The sequence below is a fragment of the Dasypus novemcinctus genome, chromosome 5 (genome assembly GCF_030445035.2).
Source record: "Dasypus novemcinctus isolate mDasNov1 chromosome 5, mDasNov1.1.hap2, whole genome shotgun sequence".
NCBI classification, from domain to species: Eukaryota; Metazoa; Chordata; class Mammalia; order Cingulata; family Dasypodidae; genus Dasypus; species Dasypus novemcinctus.
Window position 1 is genome coordinate 88,024,438 of NC_080677.1, and position 25,778 is coordinate 88,050,215.

General features: G+C 38.5%; 1 protein-coding gene across 2 annotated transcripts in view; it reads left to right on the forward strand.

Moving 5' to 3' along the window:
- IFRD1 (interferon related developmental regulator 1) overlaps window positions 1-25,778 on the forward strand; it is a 43,741-nt gene that overhangs the window by 15,591 nt on the left and 2,372 nt on the right. The window contains exons 2-12 of one of the 2 annotated variants that reach the window (XM_004461587.5): window positions 4,346-4,620; window positions 10,834-10,938; window positions 11,074-11,158; window positions 11,864-11,988; window positions 13,506-13,663; window positions 17,000-17,050; window positions 17,128-17,306; window positions 17,393-17,501; window positions 21,319-21,453; window positions 24,489-24,617; window positions 25,449-25,544. In XM_004461587.5, the coding sequence (XP_004461644.2) occupies window positions 4,527-4,620; window positions 10,834-10,938; window positions 11,074-11,158; window positions 11,864-11,988; window positions 13,506-13,663; window positions 17,000-17,050; window positions 17,128-17,306; window positions 17,393-17,501; window positions 21,319-21,453; window positions 24,489-24,617; window positions 25,449-25,544 (1,266 nt within the window). In that variant the 5' untranslated portion in view covers window positions 4,346-4,526. The remainder of the gene's footprint in view (window positions 1-4,345; window positions 4,621-10,833; window positions 10,939-11,073; window positions 11,159-11,863; window positions 11,989-13,505; window positions 13,664-16,999; window positions 17,051-17,127; window positions 17,307-17,392; window positions 17,502-21,318; window positions 21,454-24,488; window positions 24,618-25,448; window positions 25,545-25,778) is intronic. The other variant, XM_071215232.1, reaches the window with a different exon arrangement.

The following is a 25,778-nucleotide window of genomic DNA, read 5'->3' on the forward strand; positions in this document are numbered from 1 at the left end:
TCTAAAATATGGTGACCTTCCAACAAAATATGTGGCTACCAACAAGGTTTTCAGAAGTGTTGGATGCCTTGTTGATTCAGTCCAATGTTGTCTTTGTAAGTAAGTTTGATTTGTGGAGCTTGGTGCAGTTCCTCCTCTCACCCCTCTATGAACTCCCAGCCAAAAGATCTTCCCATGCTTACTGTTACCTAAAATTCCATCATTAGGAGAGTAATTTCTTTCGCTTCTACAAGGAGGAGCTCATCTTTACGGAGTACTTGGCAGTTTACAAATTCCTTCACATAATGATCTCTTTTTATTTTTATGACAACCCAGTGACATGAACAGGGCAGGAATTATTTTCTCCCCTTTTACAGATAAGGAAAGAGAGGTACACAGGGAAAGGTGACTGGCTCCAAAAGAGAGGACTCATCTCCCTGGGGAGTCTGTGGACTAGCTGCTTAGGAGGAGATGAAACACCTCCTTGTCATATCCCTATGGGCAGTGGAGGCTGATTAGTCAGGAGAGAACCAAGAGTATCACCTCCAAGTGGGCTGAGAAGACTAATCTTTCCTGCCCAGGGTTGTTGTAAGAATTACATAAGATGTGTGAAAAGAGCCTAGAATAGTGCCAGTGAGAGAATAAATGTTAGTCCCATTATTCCCCTTAACATTATGCTCCTTTGCCTTTAAGGAAACTGCTCGGATACAGAGAAAAATCACTCTCTCATTCGGTTAAACATACATGATTACTCTCTCCCAGGGCTGCTTTGTACAGATGTATAGGCTGTGCCCAGCCAATGGAGAGGGGGTCTGAACTCCAGCCCACTACCACTCATCAAACTGGGTACTTGGTTGCACAAAGGTACTACATGTGCTTGTAAAGCCCTGGTGTCTGTTTGAGAGGTGACAAACTTGTTCTTTATCCACATGGAGCTTACCTCTGATGGGGGAAACAAAATTAATCAAGAATTATAGTATATGTAACTAATGCTATCACATAGATACACACAAGGCACTACAGAACAGAGACGAGAGACATTTAGCTCAGACAGTGTGTGTGTGGTGTGTGTGTGTCCAGGATCCGTGACTTAGAGGATGAGGGGAAAGGCTGTTACAGGCACAGGAGTGACATTTATTTATTCATTCATTCGGTAAATATTAATTGAATGTCTACTAGGCATCATGTTGTACTGTTCCTGTACTGACAATACAGCAATGGATAGAACAGAGAGAATCCCTTTTCTCATAATTCTAACATTCTAGTAAGGGAGGGAGACAATAATAATTGAAGTAGAAAAATATTAGATGTGACATGCAATTGGGAGAATGATATAGGTCAGACTGGGAGTGGTGGTGGGGGGGGTGAGGGAACTACTTGAGAATGGAGGGTTCGGGAATCTTCTTTTGGGAGAAGTCCTTGAACCTAAATCTGAATGGACAATTGTGGGAAGCTAGGGGATGATCACATCAAGCAGAGAGATGAGTTGTTTCAAAAGTCTTAAGGGGGAATGAACTTTGTGTTTTTTTGAGTATCTGAAGAAGATCAGTATGGCTGGAGTGTAGTGGGAGAGAAGAGGTACAGGAGATTAGATGGAGAGGTAGATGGGTGCCAAACCTGAGTGAGGCCCAGCAGCTTGAGCATGGTGTGTGGAGACCTGCTAGGAGCTTGTTAAGGCTGAAGGGAAGGGACTGCATTGTTAGGTGATGAGAGGTGAGTTGGGAGAGGTGGGCAGGAACCAGATTATGAGAAATCTTATATGACAATCTGGGAAACACTGACTTCTGCGTAGAACTACGCAAAGATTCCCAGGAAATCCATGGTTTAAAGTCATTCATAGAAAAGCTTTCATGTTTATGCCTTAGTTTGAATACTAAGCCTTATTTGTGTTACTCATTCTTGAACTAAAGTCCTTAACACACGGATCCCATGAGAGTTCAGGACTCTTCTCAGGTGTGTCCCCAAATTCTAGTTAATGTAAAATTTATTTTTGCAACATCTGAGTTTAATTACTGTGATGGTGATATCAGTAAGATGGAATGTTAAACTGAGAAAAGGCTGTGTTGTATAGGAGAAAGATATATCTAACTATGAGTAAGAGGTAAGAGGCAGAGTATAAAGTTGATAACAAACATGTTTATTTATTAGAACAAAGGAGAACTTTGCCTCATGGTATGTGAGGCAGACACTGCTAGTTGCCTACCTTATATCCATGATCTCCATTTCATGTTTATTAACAGAATCTCAGATTTGTCAATGAGCCCTTCTTGTCTTCTAGACTCCTTAGCAGTTAGGGATCATCATGTGCCGCAATTGTGACCAATGAGATGTAAGCAGAAGTCTCACAGGAGAGTGTTCTTTCCAGAATAAAAAGGCAAAACCTGGTTAAGAGAAAGCCCTTTGTGCCTCTCCTTTCTTTCTGGTATTTGTAGTTACTTGGGGACTCAATGTTTTTTGGAGTATTCTAATTTCTTTAAACATGCTGCAAAATCAACATATTGAATTGAGGACCACTGTCCCCTGAAGACTAAGGCTAATCTTTTTGATACTTGTACTGATCTGAACTTAAACTATAGACATAAAAATACAATAAAGTGATTTTATCAAAAGTATTTCTCAATGTTCATTATTGAGAAAGTTAAACCACATCTCCAGATCAATAAGGAATGGTATGTAGTTCATGCCTTTTCTTGATCCAGAAAACCTAGTCAACAATTATTTCTTATTCATTCAATATATAAACCAACCATCTACAATTACAGACACAGCACTTCCTGATGTGCCATCAAGGATGTATCACAAGAAAATGGAACAATGTGAGTGATGAAATGGAGGCAGGAGAGCAGAGCTGCATATTGGGAATGGACAGCAATCCAGTTTGGCTGAAGAAAAGGGCAGTGAAAGATGATGATGAGAAGGAAGTCAGAGCCAAGCTGAGAATGTTGACATTTAATTTGTTAGTAATGGGATCCATGGAGTGTTTCTGAGGAATGATCAAAGCAGAAGATTAGTAAATTATGGGATACACAGATAAATCTGGCAGCGTGATGATGAATGAAACATAGGTAAAAGAATCTGTAGATCTCTTAAAATGCCCATGTATGAAGTCATGTGTGAATGGAGAATACGAGATGAGTTTAAGAGTTTTATTGTAAAACAGATTGATTTGGGGGCACTAAAGAGATAGAAGAACTATGTATGAAGTTGAGCTTTTGAATTTGGACATGTGGGAGAATGGTGGTAGCACTGGAACATACATAGGGGAGTCAGGAAGAGGTAGTGATTTGAGGGAAACTTTTAGAGATGTTGAGCTGAGGTGCTGGTGGGACATTTGAGTGGAAATGTGCTACAGACAATTGAAAATGTTAAGAGGAGCTCAGGAGAGAGGTGAGTCAGTGATTTGGGTCTGTCATAAGCATTATATAAGAACATAACAGGCCCTAAATATATGACAAATGTTGAAACAAGGAAGACTGAGATTAAGGAAGAAACAGTGATTATGGGTATTTATAGTTCATGTTTGTTTTACCAGCTGTTACGTTCTCAGAAACCAAGCCTTATCCCAAATTGACCTCCTAGCTGGCAGGCAGAATTGTCACATTCTTATATAAAACCTGTAACATTGACTCGCTAGGTATTTCTGTTCTAGAAATTGAGAGACATGAACTACACAAATAAGTAAATGAAAGCACACTTTTTGTTTCCGGGAGTTGGGGCTTGGGGAGAGGGCAAAGGGGAATTCATAGTCCTGAACCAAAGTCAAAATCTAGAGACCGATGATCACTAAACGAATTCCACAACTAAAACCATGGAAATGTTCCCAAAGAGGGTAGGGCTGTGCCTTGGCAGAGATCGCAAGGAAGTAGGGTAAAGGTTAAAGAGAACGCGCGAGGCAGGAGAGAAAGATGAGTAATGCTGACTGCGTAGCTCCCAGTGGAATCTACCCTTCGTCATCGGGCATACCTGCCCTATTAATCATTACCCGTGACCACCTCAATCCATTCCGTAGCAGTGGCCGCCGGGAAACCCGGGAGGGATCGTGAAAAGGGAAGACAGTGGGCCGAGCAGCGCGTCGGGAAGAGCAGAGGGATGGGCCTCTACTACATTTTCCAGCATCCAGTGCGGCAACGAGCACTGAGCGCTGATGGAAAACTTGCGGCACGGGATTGGTAGTCAGGCTCCACCCGGCGGTCCGAAGTAGGGCTCTGGTGGGGCGATCTACAGGGATTGGCTAATGAGCGTTCGAGTCCCGCCCACAAATGGTGACGACAGGCGGGGGGGGTATTAGTACTTAAGGCGTCGTGGCCTCGCCCGCCCCGCCTTAGCTCCCGCGCTAGAGAGAAACATGTGTCGTTTCCGATCACAGCTCTTCACGGGGATTTCTGCTACTGCCACCACCCACTCGTACCCCCGCCGCTTCTCGCCTCTGTTGTTAGTCGAAGACTCGCCTCTCAGCCGCCCGCCGCACAGACGCACGAGTAAAAAGTGCAGCTCCATCGGCTGATCCTCGCTAATCTCCGAGTTCAGGCGGCACCGGGCGTCCCACGATGCCGAAGAATAAGAAGCGGAACACTCCCCACCGCGGTGGCAGTGGTGGCGGCGGCGGCGCAGGGGCGGCTGCAGCGACGGCGGTGGCAGCAGGTAAGGAGATAACCCAGCCACCGGCATCCCGGTTGCGGGCCGGGCTAGTGAGCCTTCTAGCATTGGGCACAGTGGGAGTTGTAGTTCTCTCCCTTGGACGTTTACGTCTCGAGGAAGCCAGGCCTGATGAGCGAACTACAATTCCCAGTGTGCCCTGGGGACCGTGCTCTCGCGATGTGAATCTGGCCTGCCAGCTAGACTCTTGGGCACCGGCCGTGGGGGAGGGGAGGAAGCCAGTGGGTCCTGGGCCCTAGAGTGGGTCGTCGTCGGGGGTTGACGGAGTTAGGCGATGTGGGAGTTGCTTCAGGCTGGTGCGAGTCCTCCGCGACGAAGAGTTGCGTTTGGACTGTCACTGGCCGCCTCTGACCGCGAACTCCAACAGGGAGTTCTCGGGAATGTTACCCTCCCCGCGCAGTGAGGAATGTCGGGCCGGTTTGGACAGACACTTGAGTCACGCGGTCTGGACTTTGCGCGATGGGGCCGATGTGATGCAGAGGCACGCGCGGGGCATCCTCATCCCGCCACCGCCTGCCTATCCCACGCGTCCACTTGGCCGGGCGTAGGCGCAGGAGGCGGTGTCAGTGCCCCTCGATTCTGCTCCTACACTTAACTATCCCGCGGAAGCCGCGAGACCCGGGCCGCCGACCACCGCCTAATGAGCTCTCCTACTCCTCGGGGCAGGAACCGCCTTCTCCTTTGTGTTGTGTCCTACTGGGTTTCTGCAGTGAGCCCAGGATAGGCTGGGGTGGTGAGGAGTTCACAATACAATTGGCTAAAAGTTTAGGGGTTTTTAATCTCTACTGCAAAGTCCTAAATGGGTAGGTGTTTAACGGAATTTAAGGTTCTCTGCCTACTAATCAGTCATCCAGTTAAGAAAAAAGCAGAAAGTCTTTCTGCGGAACACTCCACTAAACCAAGTAGAGTTTTAAAGTAAACTAGGTACAGTCATCTCAGTAATTGTTTTGCTGAGGTTATGGAGCTAAATAATGAAATATCCTCACGCATTACTACATATGGTAGCAATTTTTAGCTGTTAGGTATTTGTCGACGTAGTTGAACCCTCCGAATGATATACTTTGCTCATTAGAAAGTAAATAGGCTGATTTTCTTGTTAAAGGTGATTGAAAACTGGCATTTGGAAAAACTTTCTTATAGGACTTTTAGTAGCCCTAAAATTTAGGATTATTTATTAAACAATAGTTGACTAAGAATAGATAATTATAAATGCTCTCGATGTTCTTGAATTTCATTCTTTATCAAGATGTAAAACAAATACGTTTGTTTTGGAATTCAGTTGCTTTGTGTGACAAAAGGATGCCTCTTTACTTATCCGTGCTTCAACTTTTTGTCACCTGAAGTAAACATTTGAATTCAATCTGCTTCCTGAGAACAAGGACACATTTATTTAACGACCTTAAGGACAGTTATCAAGTTCAAGAAATCTAACACTGATAGAAAGTAGGCAGACTATATTACAATTTTTTTCAGCTGTCCCAATAATGTCCTTTTGGGTATTTTCTCCTCCATTATTAGATCCAGTCCAGGATTGTGCATCGCACTTAATTGTTACTGTCTCTTTAATCTTTATTTTTTAAATCGTGCTAACATATATATAACATATTTCCCTATCTTAACTACTCCCAAGCATACAATTGAGTAAACACTGAAATTTACCATATGTAAGTAAATGAAAAGTCATCTTTGATTAGTTTGTAAAAATATACATGTTTTGCAGTCAGCTGACATAGTCCCAAAGCCCTCAAGATTGAGGAATGAATCAAAATGGGGTTGGGGAAGGATGTATCCACTGACCAGTCCTGTTGTTATTTAAGTTGTAATTAATAATTGTAACATTGATACAAATAATAAATTTAAAAAACTTTATGTGCTTTGAATTTCTTTGGACTTTTGTACTACAACTTGCTGTCTATGGTTGTCTGAGTAGAGCTGGGGAAAGGTTTGGTGTGAGATTTACTTTTTTGTAATTTTAATTAGCTTCCATATGAATACTTAATGAATACATAAAAATTGAGAAGTAGAGTTGGAATATTGTTTCACATGTGTGCTTGTTTACTGGCCACTTTCTTTCTGATTGGTATTTTTAAATGGCATCTAGAAAATATGGGATTCAAATGAGATGTCCATATGTATAATCTAAAAAGATTTTCTTTATCGTCTTAATGGATTTTCCATTTAAACTTTTTTTTCTTTAAGATAACGGAAGGTTCTAGCAAGCTAATAATCACTTTTTAGACAAGATAATGAAATGTTTTGAACTCCTGTTTCCTCTGACTAGAATGATCCATCTCCTGATTGTTCTCATTCATACAATACTTTTTTTAAAAAAAATTATTTATTTCTCTCCCCTTCCCTCCCCACCCCAGTTGTCTGTTCTCTGTGTCTATTTGCTGCGTTGTCTCTGTGCGCTTCTGTTGTCAGCGGCATGGGAATCTTTATTTCTTTTTGTTGTGTCATCTTGTTGTGTCAGTTCTCTGTGCGGTACCATTTCTGGGCAGGCTGCACTTTCTTTTCACGCTGGGCGGCTCTCCTCACGGGCGCACTCCTTGCGTGTGGGGCTCCCTTGCGCGGGGACACCCCTGCGTGGCAGGGCACTCCTTGCGCGCATCAGCACTGCACATGGGCCAGCTGCACATGGGTCAAGGAGGCCCGGGGTTTGAACCGGGGACCTCCCATGTGGTAGATGGACGCCCTAACCACTGGGCCAAGTCCACTTCCCTCATCCAATACTTATAACCAAGATTCACCTCAGGGTAACTTGACTTCCTGGTCTGTTTTAAATTCTTCTTTGGAACTCTTTGGCTTCTCACATGTAACCTCTTTGAGACATTTAATTACATTTGCACAATAAACATTTTAAGGAAAGAACAAGAACATGGTATTAATATTAAGTGAGCCCTCCAGAAATAGACCTTAAGTGTCTAGAGTACCAAATCATTGATAGTACTTAGGATCACAAAGTAGATGAGTTTCAGGCATTCACACAGAGTTATTTTTCTTGATTTTTTTTTTTATCCCTCTGTTTTATTTTATTCTCCCCCCACCCCCATTGTTTGCATTTGCTGTCTGCTCTCTGTGTCTGTTGCTGTGCTTGTCTTCTTTTTAGGAGGCACTGGGAACCAAAACTGGGACCTTCCATGTGGGAGGGAGGCACTCAATGGATTGAGCCACCTCTACTCCTGCTTGTCTCTCTTATCATGTTTCCTCTTCATTGTTTCACCTCAGTGCCTTGCTTGTCTTCTTTAGGAGGCACTGGGACCTCCTGTGTGGTAGGCAGGTGCCCAGATTCCCAGTTCCTCCTTTCTTTGAGGTTTGGAAAGAAACCATTGAAATGGATTAACTAAGAGAAGGGAGCTGAGTAAGAACTGACATGAGAATAGTCTTCTTGGCAGTATAGAAATAGTTTTAGTATAAATGCTAGTAAAAATTAACAAGGTGACTATCAACAATTGCCTAAAAATTGTCCTGAACTCTTAAAACAGCTTAAGTTTAAATAAGAGGATTTTTAAAAAGCTTAAGAGTAAACGTTGAAGAGCAAAACAAAAGAGTAAATGTCACACAGTTTTTGAACACAGGGACTTAGTGGTTTTTGGCACAATCTTTTTTATTGATATGAGAGCTTGGGCTCAAAGGTAAATCAGTTGACTTAGTCAAGGTCATTTTTTTTTTAACAAATCAATTTTATTGATACATATTAAAGCATACAATCCATCCAAAGTATAGTCAGTGGTATTTGGCATAACCACATCGTTGAACATTGATTACTTTAATCATTATTAGAGCATTTTCATTATTTCAAGAATAAAAAACAAAAAACAGACAAAAATTCATCACCTTTCAATCTCTCTATGCTTTTCCAGCTGTACATAGCTGCTATTTCTGGCTATTCTTGCTCATTTATTTATTTTAAAGCAGTTTTATAATGATATATTCACAGGTACCATACAGTTTATCCAAAGTGTATAATCATTGGCTTTTAGTATAATCACAGTGTTGTGAATTTATCACCACAAAAAATTCTGGAATAATTTCATTACTCCAAAAAGAAAAACTACACTACTTCGCAGTCACCTCTCAGTCCTTCTTCTGTTCTTCCCCAAGCCTAAATAACCACTACTCTAATTTCATCTCTATAAATTGATTTTTAAAAAGTATTTATTTCTCTCTCTCTCTCTCCTCCCCTCCACCCCCACCCCGGTTCTCTGTGTCTATTTGCTGCGTCGTCTTATTTTGTCTGCTCTGTTGTCAGTGGCATGGGAATCTGTGTTTCTTTTTGTTGCGTCATCTTGTTGTGTCAGCTCTCCGTGTGTGCGGCACCACTCCTGGGCAGGCTGCACTTTCTTTCATGCTAGGCGGCTCTCCTTACGGGGTGCACTCCTTGCACATGGGGCTCCCCTACGCGGGGGACACCCCTGCGTGGCAGGGCACTCCTAGTGTGCATCAGCACTGCGCATGGGCCAGCTCCACAGGGGTCATGGAGGCCCGGGGTTTGAACTGCGGACCTCCCATGTGGTAGACGGACGCCCTAACCACTGGGCCAAGTCCGCCGCCATAAATTAATTTCTATTTACATATTCTATAAACTGAATCATAAAATATGTAATACTTTGTGTCAGATTTCTTCAGCTTAGCCTGTTTTTTTGTTTGCTATTAATATTTTCTAACATTAACATTTTTCCAGTTTCAAAGAAAGAGTCTATTATATACACTATTACCCGTATTCATAGTTCATGTATTTTACTTTGCTATACAGTCCCTTTACATTTTTTAGCTTTCCTTTTAGTAATTTACATGACCTTAGACTTTCCCCTTCAACCACTGTCATACCCATATACTAGCACTGCTAGTTACAAGCTTATGTTGTGCTTTCACCTTTTCTATTCATTTCCAAAGATAAACACACATCCATTTAACCTATTCTGCACTAGTTAACCCTCAGCTTTCCATTCTCTGACCTTGTTTTATTAAAGTGTTTTGGTTTTTTTTTTAAAACCTAGGACCTTGTTATGGGGAGAGCCATAACAGTGGTTAACCACTGAGCCACAGTCGGCTTCACTGAGTGGGTTTTATCCTTTGTTTTTTTTTTGTTTTTTTGTTTTTTCAGGAGGCACCTGAGCCCAACTGGGACCTCACATGTGGGGTCACTGCTTGATGAGCCTCATCCCTGCCCAAGGGACTTTTTTCTAACTCCTCAATATAATTCATGACTGAATAATTCTTTGTTTAAAATCCCTACAAATCCCTGAAAAATAACTCATTATGCATTTATTTTTTAAATTAATGAAGATTCTAGTTTATAGATTTTAAAAAGGAAATTTTGTTTTATAGTAATAAAGATATTTTAAATATGGATATTTTGGAACCTTTTAAAAGTAATTTAACAGACTTTTATAAGCTATCAAATGGTAAAACTTTTATTTAAGCCTTTGTTTTCTTCTCTCACTGTTTAAAACCACCCTCCCTTAACTCCTTAGGCTTTTTTCACTCCTGCATATCTCTTCACATAAGAAGCCTGTAACCTAACTAAAAACTAACCCATTCACCAGTTTGTTTACTCAGGCTAGTCATTTCTCTTTTTTTGGGGCAGGAGCTTACAGATACCATAAAGCCATAAAGCATAGGTTACTTCCCGTACCAAGTCATTCTCTTCTATATTTTTTAGATTTATTTATTTCTACCCCCTCATTTGCATGTGCTGTCTGCTTGTCTTCTTTTTCGGAGGCACTGGGAACCAAACCTCGGGTCTCCCATGTGGGAGGGAGGCATCTAATTGCTTGATACACCTCTACTCCCTTATTCTCTTTTATATTTTTTCTACTCTTATGATGCATTTCTTGGTATATCTTCTGGATTTATCTTCATTGTTTTTGTGATTTGAAGTCATGGTTTGGAGTAATTTTTGTCTTTGGTGTTAGTGTTTTATCATGAAAAACTAGTGCCTTCTCTTAGGTGATATATTTCTGAAGTTGACATGTATTATCAATCGTTGCTACACTGGAATACATGTTAGGTGAATTGACTCCTATTCAGGAATATTTAAGTATGCCCTTTCATAGTACAACTATCCCTTTTTAAAAATAAGTTTGGATTTTTATTACTGCATTTCTCTAAAGTAAATTTTTAAATTCCCAAGTTGACTATTTGCATAAATGGCAACAAAACAATCTACTTCTCTACTCTTTTTTTCCCTACTAGGTGGCCAGCATCGAAATGTTCAACCTTTCAGTGATGAGGATGCATCAATTGAAACAATGAGCCATTGCAGTGGTTACAGTGATCCTTCTAGTTTTGCTGAAGATGGTATGATTTTAAGATTATTTTCAACTTTAGATAAAAGGTTGTTTTAGGTGAAGGAATACTTGCAGGCATTACTTGTGTCCTATCTTTTTTTTTTTTCTTTTTAAATTACAGTGATTGGTTTATTTTATTCTTTAGGACCAGAAGTCTTTGATGAGGAAGGAACTCAAGAAGACTTAGAATACAAGTTGAAGGGCTTCATTGACCTTACTCTGGATAAAAGGTAGGAAATATTGGAAACTTCATTCTGAGTGATTCTAATAATTTCCTTACATATTTGTATTTGCACTTCTCTGATATAACAGTATGCTTTTTCTGAACTTTATTTGTTTTACAATTTTCTATTCCTTTGTTCTTTTAATGTAAAGCTGGAAAATGCCACTAGAATTTAGATTGACTCAGATTGCCATTGCCAGCATAGTTCTAGCATAACTGTATTTTGTTATAATCGAAATGGATTTGTTGGAATAAAAGTTAATCTTCAACTAGAAAGGACAATTAAACTTTGCTTTAAGCTTCCTGCCCACTAATCTTGGTGCACACCTGAAAAATGTCAATGTTAAATTGATTTTTAACATCACAGTAGCTCTAGAACTGATTTTAAACAGATGGAATTAAGATGCCCAGAAGATGCACACATGAACCCTAGACATTTTATTAAAAATGTATAATATAGAACATGTCTTGTACATTGGAACTATAGAAAATATAATAGTTACTTAAAGTTGTGGCTGTTAAAGCAATAGACAAATGCTGTGATAGGGTAGCTACATATTGTGTGCAATAAGGTGAGTAGTATATAAAAATTACACTATTGAAAAATTGTTAGAACTTGAAGACAGATAAGAAATCTTTAGATAGAAAAATTTAGAAAGAAAAAAGCTAACTCCAAGTGGATCTTTATTCTCCTACATTTTGTTTTAAATAGTGCGAAGACAAGGCAGGCAGCCCTTGAAGGTATTAAAAATGCAATGACTTCAAAAATGCTTTATGAATTTATTCTGGAAAGAAGAATGACCATAACTGATAGCATTGAACGCTGCCTGAAAAAAGGTAATGCCCTTACTTTTGAGTCACAGGCGTAGAACTAATTTTATATTAAGATTTTGCTACCTTTCCTTATAATAACACTTGTTAATGGCACTAGAACACTGTCTTACTCATAACTTTTTAATTGTCAAAGAATACATGATGCATGTGTTCTAGAACTCAAAATGAGACTTGTTTGAAATTTTGGTTTTTGTTTGTGTAACAAACAGCTTAGAACTAGGAAAGATTGGGGGAGGATTGCCACGCGTTGCAGTATCAGAAGGGGTGAATGCCATCTTGTTATATCAGAAAGGCTTGAAAGTGTGTTAAATGTAAACAAACATCTTCTAAAATCTAAAATTGAAAAAAAATGGTGTAATTATTGCATGTTCCTTTGTAATTATCTTAAACATTGATCATATCTGTGGATGACATTATTTACAGGATCTCCCTTGGCATATTTGAATTATAGAACTTTCTAATAGAAATGCTAAAATTCATATTGCTGTAATCATAGAACTTTTAGAATAAGGAGTGGCCTAAACTAATGTTACCAGCCTTTTTAATTTTAGGAGCCACTAAAATGAAAAGATTTGGGTCTGCTAGCTTATTTTATTTGACCAAGTTAAGGGCATTATGAAAATAATTAGCTTGTATCACTATCACTTTATTTAAAAAATGTTTCTAGCACCAAAATGGTAGGAAGCACACATGCTTCTTTAAATTGGATGACCTTAGCTTTATGTCTTTATTTTTCTCATTTTGCCTCAAGTGAAAGCTTTTTCATGAATGAGTGTTTGGAAATACTTAATCCAGTCTACCCCGGTCATTGTACAGAATAAGGAAAAATCTAGGAAAAGTGAGACTAGTTTAAGGTTGCATAACTTGTTAGTGGTGTATTGTCGATAGCAGAGCCAACTTTTTTTTGGGATATATAATGATTTTGTTAAAAAGGTGTTTTACATTGAAACTGTCTCCTAAAATGAATGGGTAGTTGGATTAGGTGACTTAAAAATTCCATTCCAACGTGCATATTTTATAATTTATAATTTTAAAACATCCCTTATTTATTAAAAAAATATAGGGGGGAAACCCTGAGAGTGTGTATCTCATAGGCTGTGTATGTCTGAAATGCTTGGTAAATTAATTCAAGGAAAGCTTTATTCATATGACTACATTAAGAATTTGGAAGGTACAAATTGGCTTGAAATGCATTATTTTTGTTGAACTATTACAGTACTCCCTCTTAAGATTTGTTTTAATCTCCATTTTACAGATAAGGAAACTGGTTAGGAAATGAGTAATAAATAGAAGTTCATTTGGCTAGTTAGTGGCAGATCTAGGATTTGACTGAAATCTCTTTCTACTGTTTGAGCTCTTAACTCCTAGGATGATAGCTTCTGTTAAGGTTTGAGGTGTAGGAAGAGTTTCATAAATGGTCGGTGCTGTTTTAAAATTGAACAAATTGGGGGAATTGCTGTCTTTATATGTTAGACTGCTGAAAATAATTTGTCATAGTTGCATATTGGCTTGTTTTTTAGGTAAGAGTGAAGAGCAACGTGCAGCTGCAACATTAGCATGTGTTCTTTGTATTCAATTGGGCCCTGGAATTGAAAGTGAAGAGATTCTAAAAACACTTGGACCAATCTTAAAGAAAATAATTTGTGATGGAACGGCTAATATCCAGGCTAGGCAAACTGTAAGTATAAGATTTTAAAATTTACAGATCTAGGTATGACACCCAGATATGATTAAAATCTAGGAAAATAGCATTTGTTAAGTAGTGGGTTTTTATTAATATCTCATTCTTATTTGTCTTTTAGTGAGTATACGCAATATGACAGTTGTCATATTAAGACAGATGTCTTCTTGAACAAATTTCTACATCTTTGAGATTAAAGATCATGTACTATATATTGAGTTATTTAGGATGATTGTGGAATAATTTTGATTGGATCTTGAAGGAATGGTCTAGACACGTTATTGGGTGATTATATTTTATTCTAAGAAATGTAATGGAGGGGGAAAGAAATTGTTAAAATAGAAATTTCCTTGATTAGTGACATATATATGTTTTTGTGTATATGGACTAGCAGTCTTATTTAGAAAGCTGAATGCCATTATTTACACAGATGGATTTGCTTAGGAAATGCTGATTTAACGAAATATTCATCTTGTTTTTAATTTCTAATAGTTTGATATTTCTCATTCTTTAACATGGCTTTAGATTGCAGTATGTTTCTTTGGTCTGTCTTGTTTTTGGTGAGCTAATAAGTGATTTATATAATCATGTGAATATGTTTTGTATCGCAGAAGTATTTGAAGAGTTAGTGGATTTGGAAATTAATATGTGAATTCTAAGCTGCTTTCCCAGTGTCAGTCAATTGAATTTTGAAACTTTTTAATATTCTTAACACTGATTATTCAAATTAGCCTCCTCTTTTAGCATTATAGTGACATTTGACATAAATCTTTGTATCAGATAAACCCTGCAGTCTCAGTGGCTTAACACATTAAAGGTTTAATTCTTGTTCATATCACTGCCCAATGCCATTTGGCAGAGCTCTAGGCCTCTATTCTGTGGCCTTGTCCCTTGTCTGGATTGTCTATATATAGCAGCTAGGGAAAGTGAACAGAGGCTCAGGCTAGAACACATCACTTATGTGCCCACTCCCTTGGTTTGCTCAGCTTCATGGAGGCTGGGAATAGTATATCTTTCCCTGGAAGAAAAAAAAAGGAGTTTGATGACTTCATAGTTTTCTCTGTGCTCACTAGTAGGTACTAGTCTTAAAATACTTAATTGGCTATTGTTATTTACCCGACCCCCCCTTCTTTGGGTATTCTTTCTTCATCTTTTAAATCGTGTAGAACTATAGGTGTATTATATTTTTTGAAATCTCAGAAATATAGAATGGTGCCCACTCTGCAGGGTAGATAATTGGAGCAATCACTTAATTTTGGTTGTGAGTTTGTTGTGGTGTTATTTAAAGGCATTTTCTTCTTGAGTCTTGCTCTGTTTTGTTTGTTCATTTTCTTCTTGAGTCTTGTTCCATTTTGTTTCGCTGATCAGCTCTCACATTAGCAGAAGGAATCTATTTAAAACTGTATGTGGTCCTAATTTTTAATGTAATTTTTCTTAACTCATCAAAAGGAAAGATGTGGCCTTGCATCTGCTGTTCACTTTATTTTCCTTTACTGAAAATAATGCTTGGGCTGCTTTTTAATTTTAAACAGTGTCCAGCGAAATACTGAAAATAAAATAATGACACCAAGCAGTTCATATCATACATGTCCTCATAGTGTACCGGACTAGAACCAGCTATTAATAAAGGTGGAAATGTGAATGAATGATGACTTTAAAGATATAAAGCTTTAGTGGTACTTCTCATAATATTGGGAACTTCAGTGCTATACACAGAAAAATCTCACAAATTTAAATATTCTGACCAGTTTTAAGGAGTGGGGATGATATATTTAAAAAAAAAAAATACCTTACAGGTACATATAGATGGTAAGAGTATGCTAACCCATTATTCCTGATAATATTTCTGTTTTTAATATGATTTGTTAAAACGATATTCTCGGAATTGATGGTTCCTGTTGAAAGCAGATTGTTTGTATAGAAATATTGTTTTCTGAGTCTATTAGGTAAGGATCGTAATCTTGTAGTTTACTGTGTTGCTCATTTTTTCTCAAAGGAAAAAAAAGCCAATTATAGGTTCCTAACCTCTTTTGAACATATTCCAAAATGAGGGCGGGCTGAATTACAGAGATTCTTTATAAGATTGGGAGGTTTGAGGACAGTTTAAATTTTATGAGATTTCTGTTCCTATGTGGTCTTGGAAACTTAGTTCTTTTAGACGTTTTCTTCTTGGTGTCTACATAAGAGCAAAAATGTACATAAATGGCTTAAAAGGCTTTAAAACTTACAGTAAATGTAATGAATGTACCACACTAATGAAAGAAGTTGATGTGGGAAGGGGGGCATATGGGGAATAGGGTATGTGGGAAGCTCCTATATTTTTTAATGTAACATTTTGTATGAGCTATGTATCTTTTAAAAATAAATAAAAAATATATTTTAAAAAACAGCAAATTTTATGTATTTTAAAGGGTTTTTTTTTTTTAAGATTTATTTTTTATTTATTTCTCTCCCCTCCCTGCCGGTTGTCTGCTCTCTGTTTCCATTCACTGTGTGTTCCTCTGTGACCGCTTCCATCCTTACCAGCGGCACTGGGAATCTGTGTTTCTTTTTTGTTGTTGTTGTTGTGTCAGCTCTGTGTGTGTGTGTGGGGGCGGGGCACCATCCTTGGGCAGGCTGCAATTCCTTTCACGCTGCACGGCTCTCCCTACAGGGCATACTCCTTGTGTGTGGGGTTCCCCTATATGGCACGGCACTCCCCTATGTGGCACGGCACTCCCTGCGCGCATCAGCACTGTGCATGGGCCAGCTCCACACGGTCAAGGAGGCCTAGGGTTTGAATCACGGACCTCCCATGTGGTAGGCAGACGCCCTATCCATTGGGCCAAGTCCGCTTTCCTTAAAGGTTTTTAATAGAGTCAGCTTCTTTACCTCAATATCTAAAGTTTTTCTGTCTTTGAGGCAGAGTTTTAATTGATCTGTTAGGCATCTGTACTGCATGTGAAAAGAAACTCATGAGAGTTAAATCTCTCTTTCAGAATGCTTTACTCCTATAGATTAAGAAATGTAATTCAATAATCTAAATCCTAGAGTATGGAGCTGAAATGGATTTAGAAATTAGGTAATTGATTTGTACATGCTGATTTTATGAGAAAGGAAAGCCCCAAAGAAATGGAGTTATCATGCCTAAAGTCATGAGTTTGGTAGCAGAGCCTGGGCTGAAACTTTTACCACCTCTAGATTTTTGGTCCAATATTCTCTTTCTTTTTTAATGAGACCTAATATAATCCTGTATTTGAGAAAATTTTCACATTGAACTGTAAAAACAGGAAGATGTAGAAATAATAAGAAAGTTATAAACATTAATAGCTGCATTTTCTTTTTTTTTTTAAGTGTGCAACTTGCTTTGGTGTTTGCTGTTTTATTGCCACAGATGACATTACTGTAAGTATAAAAAGTTTAAGTTATTTGCATATTTCTCATTTAAGATGGTTATCTTACTTCATATTCTTATGCATTAGGAGCTATATTCAACTCTGGAATGCTTGGAAAATATCTTCACCAAGTCATATCTCAAAGAGAAAGACACTAATGGTATTTGTAGCACTCCTAATACCGTGCTTCATATCAGCTGCCTTCTCACCTGGACATTATTACTGACCATATGCCCAATTAATGAGGTGAAGAAAAAGCTTGAAATGTATGTATTTTTAGTTTCATATTTTATAGAAACATTCAGTGACATAATTGGTTGTGTTCATATAGTAATGAATAACTATTTTCTAGGCATTTACATAAACTTCCAAGCCTACTCTCTTGTGATGATGTAAATATGAGAATTGCTGCTGGTGAATCTTTGGCACTTCTGTTTGAATTAGCCAGAGGAATGGATAGTGTAAGTATCTAATTGGTGGAGGAAAATGTTTGTGTCACAAGGACTATTATTCCATTGTTACTTTCATAATTAAGAATTGGATGATAACTTTGGAGCGAGGCCAGGGAACCTAACGATTGATTGTCCTGCTTCTTGGTCGTGGTTATATAATTCTTCTGAGAGCTTAAGCCAATAGGGATGATAGAGCAGTAGTTGAGTGTAGTTCATTATAATGAATTATGCTATAGAACTGAAGTTTAGGAATGCTCTCTGCTATTCATAGAAAGAGTTGTATTTAATATAATCTATATGGATCTGCTTCGATTTTTCAGACAGAGTACACATTATGGTATTATGGCATGGGTATCTTATATTAAATATTAGACAATTGGATGAAATGTTAAGTTGGCACAGATTTGGGATCAGGTGAATGCAGTCACTGTATTTTAACTTTCTTAAGTCAAAGATGGAAACAAACATGATCCTTTAGACTGGGGTATGTGCTTTGCTTTTCCCTATCTACTCCCTCTACTCACTGATATTAGTTACCCACTCACTTGGCTCTTGAAGATATTTGACTTGATGATAAGTGGATCATCTGTTCTGGTTTGCCTTGTGCTATTCTCGTTTTAGCACTGAAAATCCAGTATTCCAAGAAACCCCTCTGAGACAGTTGATCGCTTTAGCTTTGTGACCTCTAGTCTAAGGATTGCAGAAAGAAAGGCTTGACTCAAATCTTAGAACTGGGGTGTGTGTGGGGGGAGGGGCAGGGATTTGTTTTTACATGTGTGACAGATAGTGTGAGGATATTTAGAATGAGCAGCTTTTACTGACATCACTGAATTATAGGTGTTTATTGTAATGATGACCTAAGAAGAATCAGTAAATATGAGATACTTATAGAGGCTTTTTAACTTTTCCCACAACTAAGAAACTGTTAAATCCAAATTGGATTAATAAAGTGCTCTGGGTTGCCTGCCACCGTTGTGTTCTCATTCCATTCTAGGTCTGCATTTGGAAAATATTTAGGCTCTTAAATTTTTATCTGTGTCCTCCTTAGACCCCATCCCCTTTTCTCTCTCTTTTTTTTTTTTGAAGGATAACAGGTAGGAATGGAAAGTAAGGTAGTGCCATAGCTAATGATTTTCCTTATGTAAGAAATTGGACTCAAGTTTAGCAGTCAGTTTAGTTTTTGTGTGTGTGTGTGTGTTTATGTCTCTTCTGGGGCTTTGGTATATAGTCTTTTCCTAGGGCTATTTCTTTAGTTTAAGTTTTATTGAGCTAATTAATGATCTCTTAACCTCAAGGCAGAGAAACCAGATGTCCCAACTTTTAATCTTCAATCATGTGTTCCTCTGCTGGCTAGAAATGGTTAATTTGTTTCTTTTCTTTATCCTTTGAAATGCTTTTAAGGGAAATAATCATGCATATTTAAACTGAATTTGTTAAAGTATATGTAAACATTACATAATACCACCACATAGCTTTTGTTCCTTGGTTTCATAAATCCTGTGGAGTACCAGAGAAATCATCCGAACATGTTTAAGTCCTTTTTCAAGGGCAAAAATGAACTAGATTACGAAACACAGAACCTAGTATTTTGTTCGCTACTTTTTATTACATAAGTATTTTGAAAGGAGTGTGTAGAGAGGGTTGGATAGTTATAGGGTATTCAGAAAATTAAAGTGTTGACAAATATATAAGATTTAAAATAAGATTTTTGAAGCAAATGAGTGGCACTAAATTATTAACTTTTTGCTAACCTGATTACTGTATTAGAATTATTAACCCTGAAGTCTTGCTATATAATGAACTCTGCCTGGGAGGCTTAGACTAACTTCTGAAGAGCTGTCTTAGTTAAGAGTTGATTCTGGGGCCATAGTGCCTAGGTTGAGATCTCTCCTCCTTAATAGTTGGATGAGATTGGGCAACTTCTTTATACCTTAACTTTAAAATGGAGGAAATAGTAATTTCCTCATAGGATTCTTGAGAACACATTATATGTGCAATATAAGTGTTGGCTGATACTATAACTGTTATTGAATCGAGAATTCTCTCCCCTGCTAATAGTCTAGTGGTGGCCTTTCAGGAACTCTATTATAACTTCAGATAGAACATGGACTATTTGGTGGGCACAATTACAGGGTCAAAATATTCCAAAATGTAATATGTAGTCAGACCATCCCTAATGCTCCCTGCTCTATCTCAGACCTGACCTGACAGAGGAGGGCAGTGCTGCAGTATATATATATATATATATATATATACACACTCTCATTTTCTCTCTAAATACATAGATATATATATACACACATATATTTCATTTTCTCTCTAAATACATATATGTATTTAGAGAGAAAATGAGAGAGGGGGGGAGAGAGAGAGAATCTTAGTTTTTAAGAGAGAGAGAAAAAAAAAATTAAATTACTTAGGTTTTATACTTTCAGAGATGGGAACTTAATTTTCTCCTTATTGGCCTTGTTTGTTTACAAGATACCTTATGTCTCCCTACCTTGACAGAGATTCTACCTCATTAGAGCATGCGCTTGAGTAGTCAGATAAATCCAGCACTTTGTAGTGAATTGGGAAGGGATCAAAATCTGTTTTAGGGGAAGCAGATGTGGTTTAATCAATTGGGCTTCTGGCTACCATTATCGGAGGGCCGGGGATTAAGTCCTGGGGCCTCCTGGTGAAGGCAAGCTGGTCTGCACAGGAGTGTTTGCCCCAGCAGAGAGCTGGCGTAGCAAGATAACGCAACAAAAAGAGACACAAGGAGAAGACAGTAAGACACAGCAGACCAAGGATCTGAGGTGGCCCAAGAGATTGAGCTCCCCTCTCCCACTCTGGAAGGTCCCAGGATCAGTTCCAGGTGCTGCCTAAAGAAGACGAGCAGACACAGAAGAGTACACAGCAAATGGACACAGAATGCAGACAACAAGGGGATAAATCTTTTTAAATAAAAATCTGTTCTAGGGGAGCGGCTATAGCTTGAGTGGTTGAGTGTCTTGTTTCCCACGTATGCGGTACCTCGATCTCTGGTATCTCCTAAAAACAAAACGACATACCCAAATCAGGGGAGCTTTGGTAACTATTTTTCTAGATTCAGTTCTTAGTAGCTGGTGTTTGATATCTCCAGCGACCTCTGTCATTGGAGGGTGAAATTGGAACATTAAAAGCAATATCTAACATGAATATGCAATCAGAAATACTGATAATAAGAAAGTTTTTATGTACTTAAAAGTTATAATATCCATGGCTAGTTTCAAGTTCATTTTCCACCATCTTAATAATCTTTCATTTTAGACATGAAAAAAAAATGAATAAATTAAAATGTTTCTTCTTAAAAAGATTATATTTCTAAAGCAGCAAAGGAGCCCAACTGATTGAGCCACAGCTGCTTCCCTAAAGGCATACTTTTTAATTTAAGCTTTTGGCAGTATAGATAATTGGTGTTTTGGGATTTGAGGCTTGGGGACTGAGGACTCAAAGGACAGAACCATTTTAATATCATGTGTGTCATTCTCTCACTGAACATTGAAATCCCAGCAGTGTCTTAGATATAGTAGGAGTTCAGTAAGTATTTGTTAAGATACCTGGGTATACTTGGAGGGGCTCTGCTATTTTGTGGCAATAGTATATATCATGCAGTCAGTATTTCTAGGGGAAGTTATAGTATAATAATGTAAATACACGTACTCAGATTTCTTAACAGCTTGAAGATTCATATTGCTCTGTTGAGCAATGCTGGGTATTTTCCAAGGTGGACTGTTCTTTATTAGCTCTAGAAGAGATTGAAAAAGAAATGTAATAACCAAACAAACTTGTTTTTTTTGACCAGGACTTTTTTTATGAAGACATGGAGTCTTTGACTCAGATGCTTAGAGCATTGGCTACAGATGGAAATAAGCACCGGGCCAAAGTGGACAAAAGAAAGCAGCGGTCAGTCTTCAGAGATGTTCTAAGGGCAGTGGAGGTAGGCCTCTTAAAACACTTTGATGGCCATTCATTTTGTGATACTGGATTATTTCAGGCTAAACTTGAGATAAAGGTCATTTTGTTTATAGAACTTCACCTTGATCAAAATAGAAAATTTAAGACTGACAAGTTTTTAACAAGATAAATGAAAATGTTCTACTTTTTAAACAAAGGAAAATTTAGTATGGTTGTATAGAGGTACTTTTTAGGTTTGAAAAAATAAAGATACATAATGATACAAATACATTTCAAACCTTGGTGTACCTGACATTGTTTGAGCAATGTTTAGTACCAACGTACTTAGTAGAGTGCTTTTTGTGAATGTAATAAACATTGCATTCACAAAACATTGCCTATACCTCAGTCCACAATTTGACCTTACCTTTAAGTAAAGACCTTTGTCCTCTCCCCTGAAGGTGAGACACTAAAAACTGAAATAACAAAACCCAGCATCTTTCGATGGTCACTTAAAGTTGTTATCTGATACTTGAATCCCTTCAGTAGCCCTCAACCTACATGGCAAATAAGTTTCATTTAGAATCCTTCAGGGAATAAAATAAATGATTAAAATAAGCTTAAGACAAAGGCATTTTCAGTATGGAGAATACTAAACTTCTTTATAGTTCTTTTTGGTAAGAAATATTTCTTGACTTCAAAGCATAAATTCTCAGGTCGTTATGATCTGATATAGCATCATGCCCTGGATTTTCTGGATTAGACCTCATTCAGATGCACCCTCCTGGATAGTGGATAGTAAGGGTCAACTGGACCAGACAGATGCCATTGAGCCTGTTGGCCCCGGCCAGCCTCAGTACTTGGCACTGGTTATTCTGAGAGAGACTCAAGTGAAATTTCAGCTTGCACCAGCCTTAACAGGCCTCTTGTGCCTGCATCCTTGAGGCACTGCTAAAAATGAAAGCCCTCACTGGTTACCTCATAATCCTATCCTATAGTGATCTACCCTCTCCAGCTGTTCCCACCCCCTCTTTTTCCCAGGATTAAAGTTCCTCTTCTGCCTTTTGACTGTTTCTCCTGCCTCTGTTTCAATGCCCCTGCCAAAGAAACTCCTTATCCTCACCTTTTCTAAGTTTTCTTGTCTCTGCTATTACTGAAACCTACCTTTCTCTGGAGGACCCTACTTTCATGGATCTTTTAACTGAAGGTTGTTCAACCAAGACAGAGGAGGACACCTTTTAGCTTCTGTTTGTTGCTAGTACACTGTTTCTTTTCATCCAGAAACCCCTCTTGAAGCACACAAGCTTTTATATTGTTAGTTGCTCTGACATAAAGTTTTCTTGTTTTTATTCCTTGATAGTTCTTAAGCAATAGAATTGTATTCTTTTAAAGGAAAAATGGGGAAAATAGAAGTAAAGAACAGTAAGTAGCAGAGTTGAAATCTGAACCCACTGTACCGTGCTGTCTTTCAGCAGAGCCAAATGCTGTATGTAGATAGGTCAGGTAGGAGAGTCAAAAATGTCTATTGGATCTGTCAGGAGGTTATTGGTGACCTTTATAATCAGCAGCTTCAGTGGAGTTATGTGAGAAAAGCCACATTGAAGTGGATTGAAGTGTTGGATGAGAAGTGAAGAAGTAGAGATGGTGTGCATCCACCACTCTTTTTAAAAGCTTGTCTGTAATGGGTAGGGGAAGGGAGTTGGTAGCTGAAGCATGGTGCTGGATTATAGGAGATGTTAGAGATAGCATGTAGGAGAAGGAACCAGTGGAGAAAGGAGCATTTGAAATATAAGCAAAAGATTGGGAATGTGATGTGGTTCAAGATTAAGGATTAGCTTTGAGTAGGGTTTGGGGTGCTTTTTGATACAGAAGGGAAGAATAGGAAAGGAAGCAGATGAGTTTATAGTGAGTGTTTGGGAAATAGCTCTTCCTGGTGTTTCAGTGCTTTGTGAAATTAGTCATTTGTAATAAAAGAATATAATAATTGAGCTGTTGTTAAACACTATGGGCTTTATGTGCTTCACAGACATGCTTTCTCTTATACCTTTCATAACCCTATGTGTGGTATAGGTATAGGTGGATATCCCCGTTTATCCCCATTGTACAGGCAGTGGAACAGACTTAGGGAGGTTATGTTTTTTGCCAAGGTCACAAGCCAGCGAGGGGCATATCCATGTAATTCTATCGTTCATGTTCTTTTCTATCAATATATAGTGCATCTGCTGGGAGAGACACAGGCTGGGTAGATGTGCGGTGGCAATTGTAGTGGTCTTGCTGCTTCAGGCTCCATCACCTTTCTGTCTTCTCTGTGGCTGTTGGGTATTCTCTTCTGGTTCCTCTTCCATATTCATGATTCATCAAAGAGTTAAGCAGCCAGTGTTCTCTTTATACCAAGTTCTGCCACCGTTCTGGGTGACTTCTCTATCCATTTGGAAATCCCTGTACTCTGTTCCAAAGACTTTCACCTCCATTTCACTTGGATCACACTCTCACAATTAGACCTTACAAATTGTTTTCTGCCAGAATTGTCCCATCTCTGAAATCTAAAACTCAGATGTTACCCCTCTTTTTCTTAATGAGCCTACTTTTAGACCTCTTAGAGCTTTTTAGTTGCTGGGCCTCACCTTTTTGCTTAATCTGTTAACTCCATTTATCTCTACTTTACCTAGAGCCCTGCTGTCCATCAATTCAACCACTGCCTTGTGGCATCTTGTCTTTCTAACTTGTCCTGGAATGCCTATCTTAGATCATTACAAACATCTGACTCTTTTTTGAAGTTTGTTGAGTGCTGTTGAAATTTCAGAAACAAACAGAAAACCACAACAGTGTGGTTTTGTTTTGCCATTACTCTATATTCAAACTCAGTTGTGCCTTCAGTTCCACCACAACCAGACAAATTCTATACTCTTAATATAGGATAGTACCTTCAAGTCTGTTCATATCTCAGGTATGAAGGTTTCAGTTGAAACCAAATTGTTTATTTACCTAAACATTTATATGTCTTTTTATAAATTTGTTTACCTAGGGTCTCTAGGACATTTTAGTGCTTCATATAGTTTTGGTTCTTTTGTTGGCTAGGAACGAGATTTTCCAACAGAAACAGTTAAATTTGGTCCTGAACGCATGTATATTGATTGCTGGGTCAAAAAACACACCTATGACACCTTTAAGGAGGTTCTTGGATCAGGGATGCAGTACCACTTGCAGGTATGTGGATGACATACTTTATATTTGTTTGCTTTTAAATTTGGAACCAATTTTGAATGTAGCTCATTTAATTGGCTTTTGAATGAACTTTTTTTTTTTTAAAGATTTATTTTATTTATTTATTTCTCTCCCCTTCCCCCGCCCCCACCCCGGTTGTCTCTTCTCTGTGTCTATTTGCTGCGTCTTCTTTGTCCGCTTCTGTTGTTGTCAGCGGCATGGGAATCTGTGTTTCTTTTTGTTGCGTCATCTTGTGTGTCAGCTCTCTGTGTGTGCGGCACCATTCCTGGGCAGGCTGCACTTTCTTTCACGCTGGGTGGCTCTCCTTACGGGGCACACTCCTTGCGCGTGGGGCTCCCCTACGCGGGGGACACCCCTGCGTGGCAGGGCACTCCTTGCATGCATTAGCACTGCACGTGGGCCAGCTCCACATAGGTCAAGGAGGCCCGGGGTTTGAACTGTGGACCTCCCATGTGGTAGGCGGACGCCCTAACCACTGGGCCAAGTCCGCCAGCTGAATGAACTTTCATCATGGATACAGAACGGTAAATCTAGTTTTAAAAGTAAAATTGAATAAATATGAAACTTGGTTTTTTAAAATTGTGTTAAGTCTGATGGACTAATTTAGGCCTCCAATATTGATATCTTTTATGAGCTTTCTTGGATTAAAGGCATTGAAAAATAATTTCATCTCATACTGAGAAACAGAAAGTAAGTTGCCTAAGTTCATATTTATAGGTGTCACATAGCTTCTATGAATCAGATTCTTTCTGTAGCCAAAAGCCGTGTGATACTTAATACCAAACCTTAGCACCTTTTCTTCTTTTTCATAAGTCAAATGAATTCCTTCGAAACGTCTTTGAACTTGGACCTCCGGTGATGCTTGATGCTGCAGCGCTTAAAACAATGAAGATTTCTCGTTTTGAAAGGGTAGGTTTTGTATTTGTTTTTGACTGAGCTAAATGTGCCAAAGCTTTGATTATGCCAGGTGAACAGCCATTTAGCCATGTATAGGCCTATGAGGAGTTTGTTTTTCATGATGTTTGAAACAGAGGCTGTACTGAAAGTGCTGAAGCATTTAGATAATGGGGGGTTTTTAATAAAAAAAATTTTCCCCATGGTTTTACAATTTTAGCATAGAAATTATTTTTCATTTTTTACCTT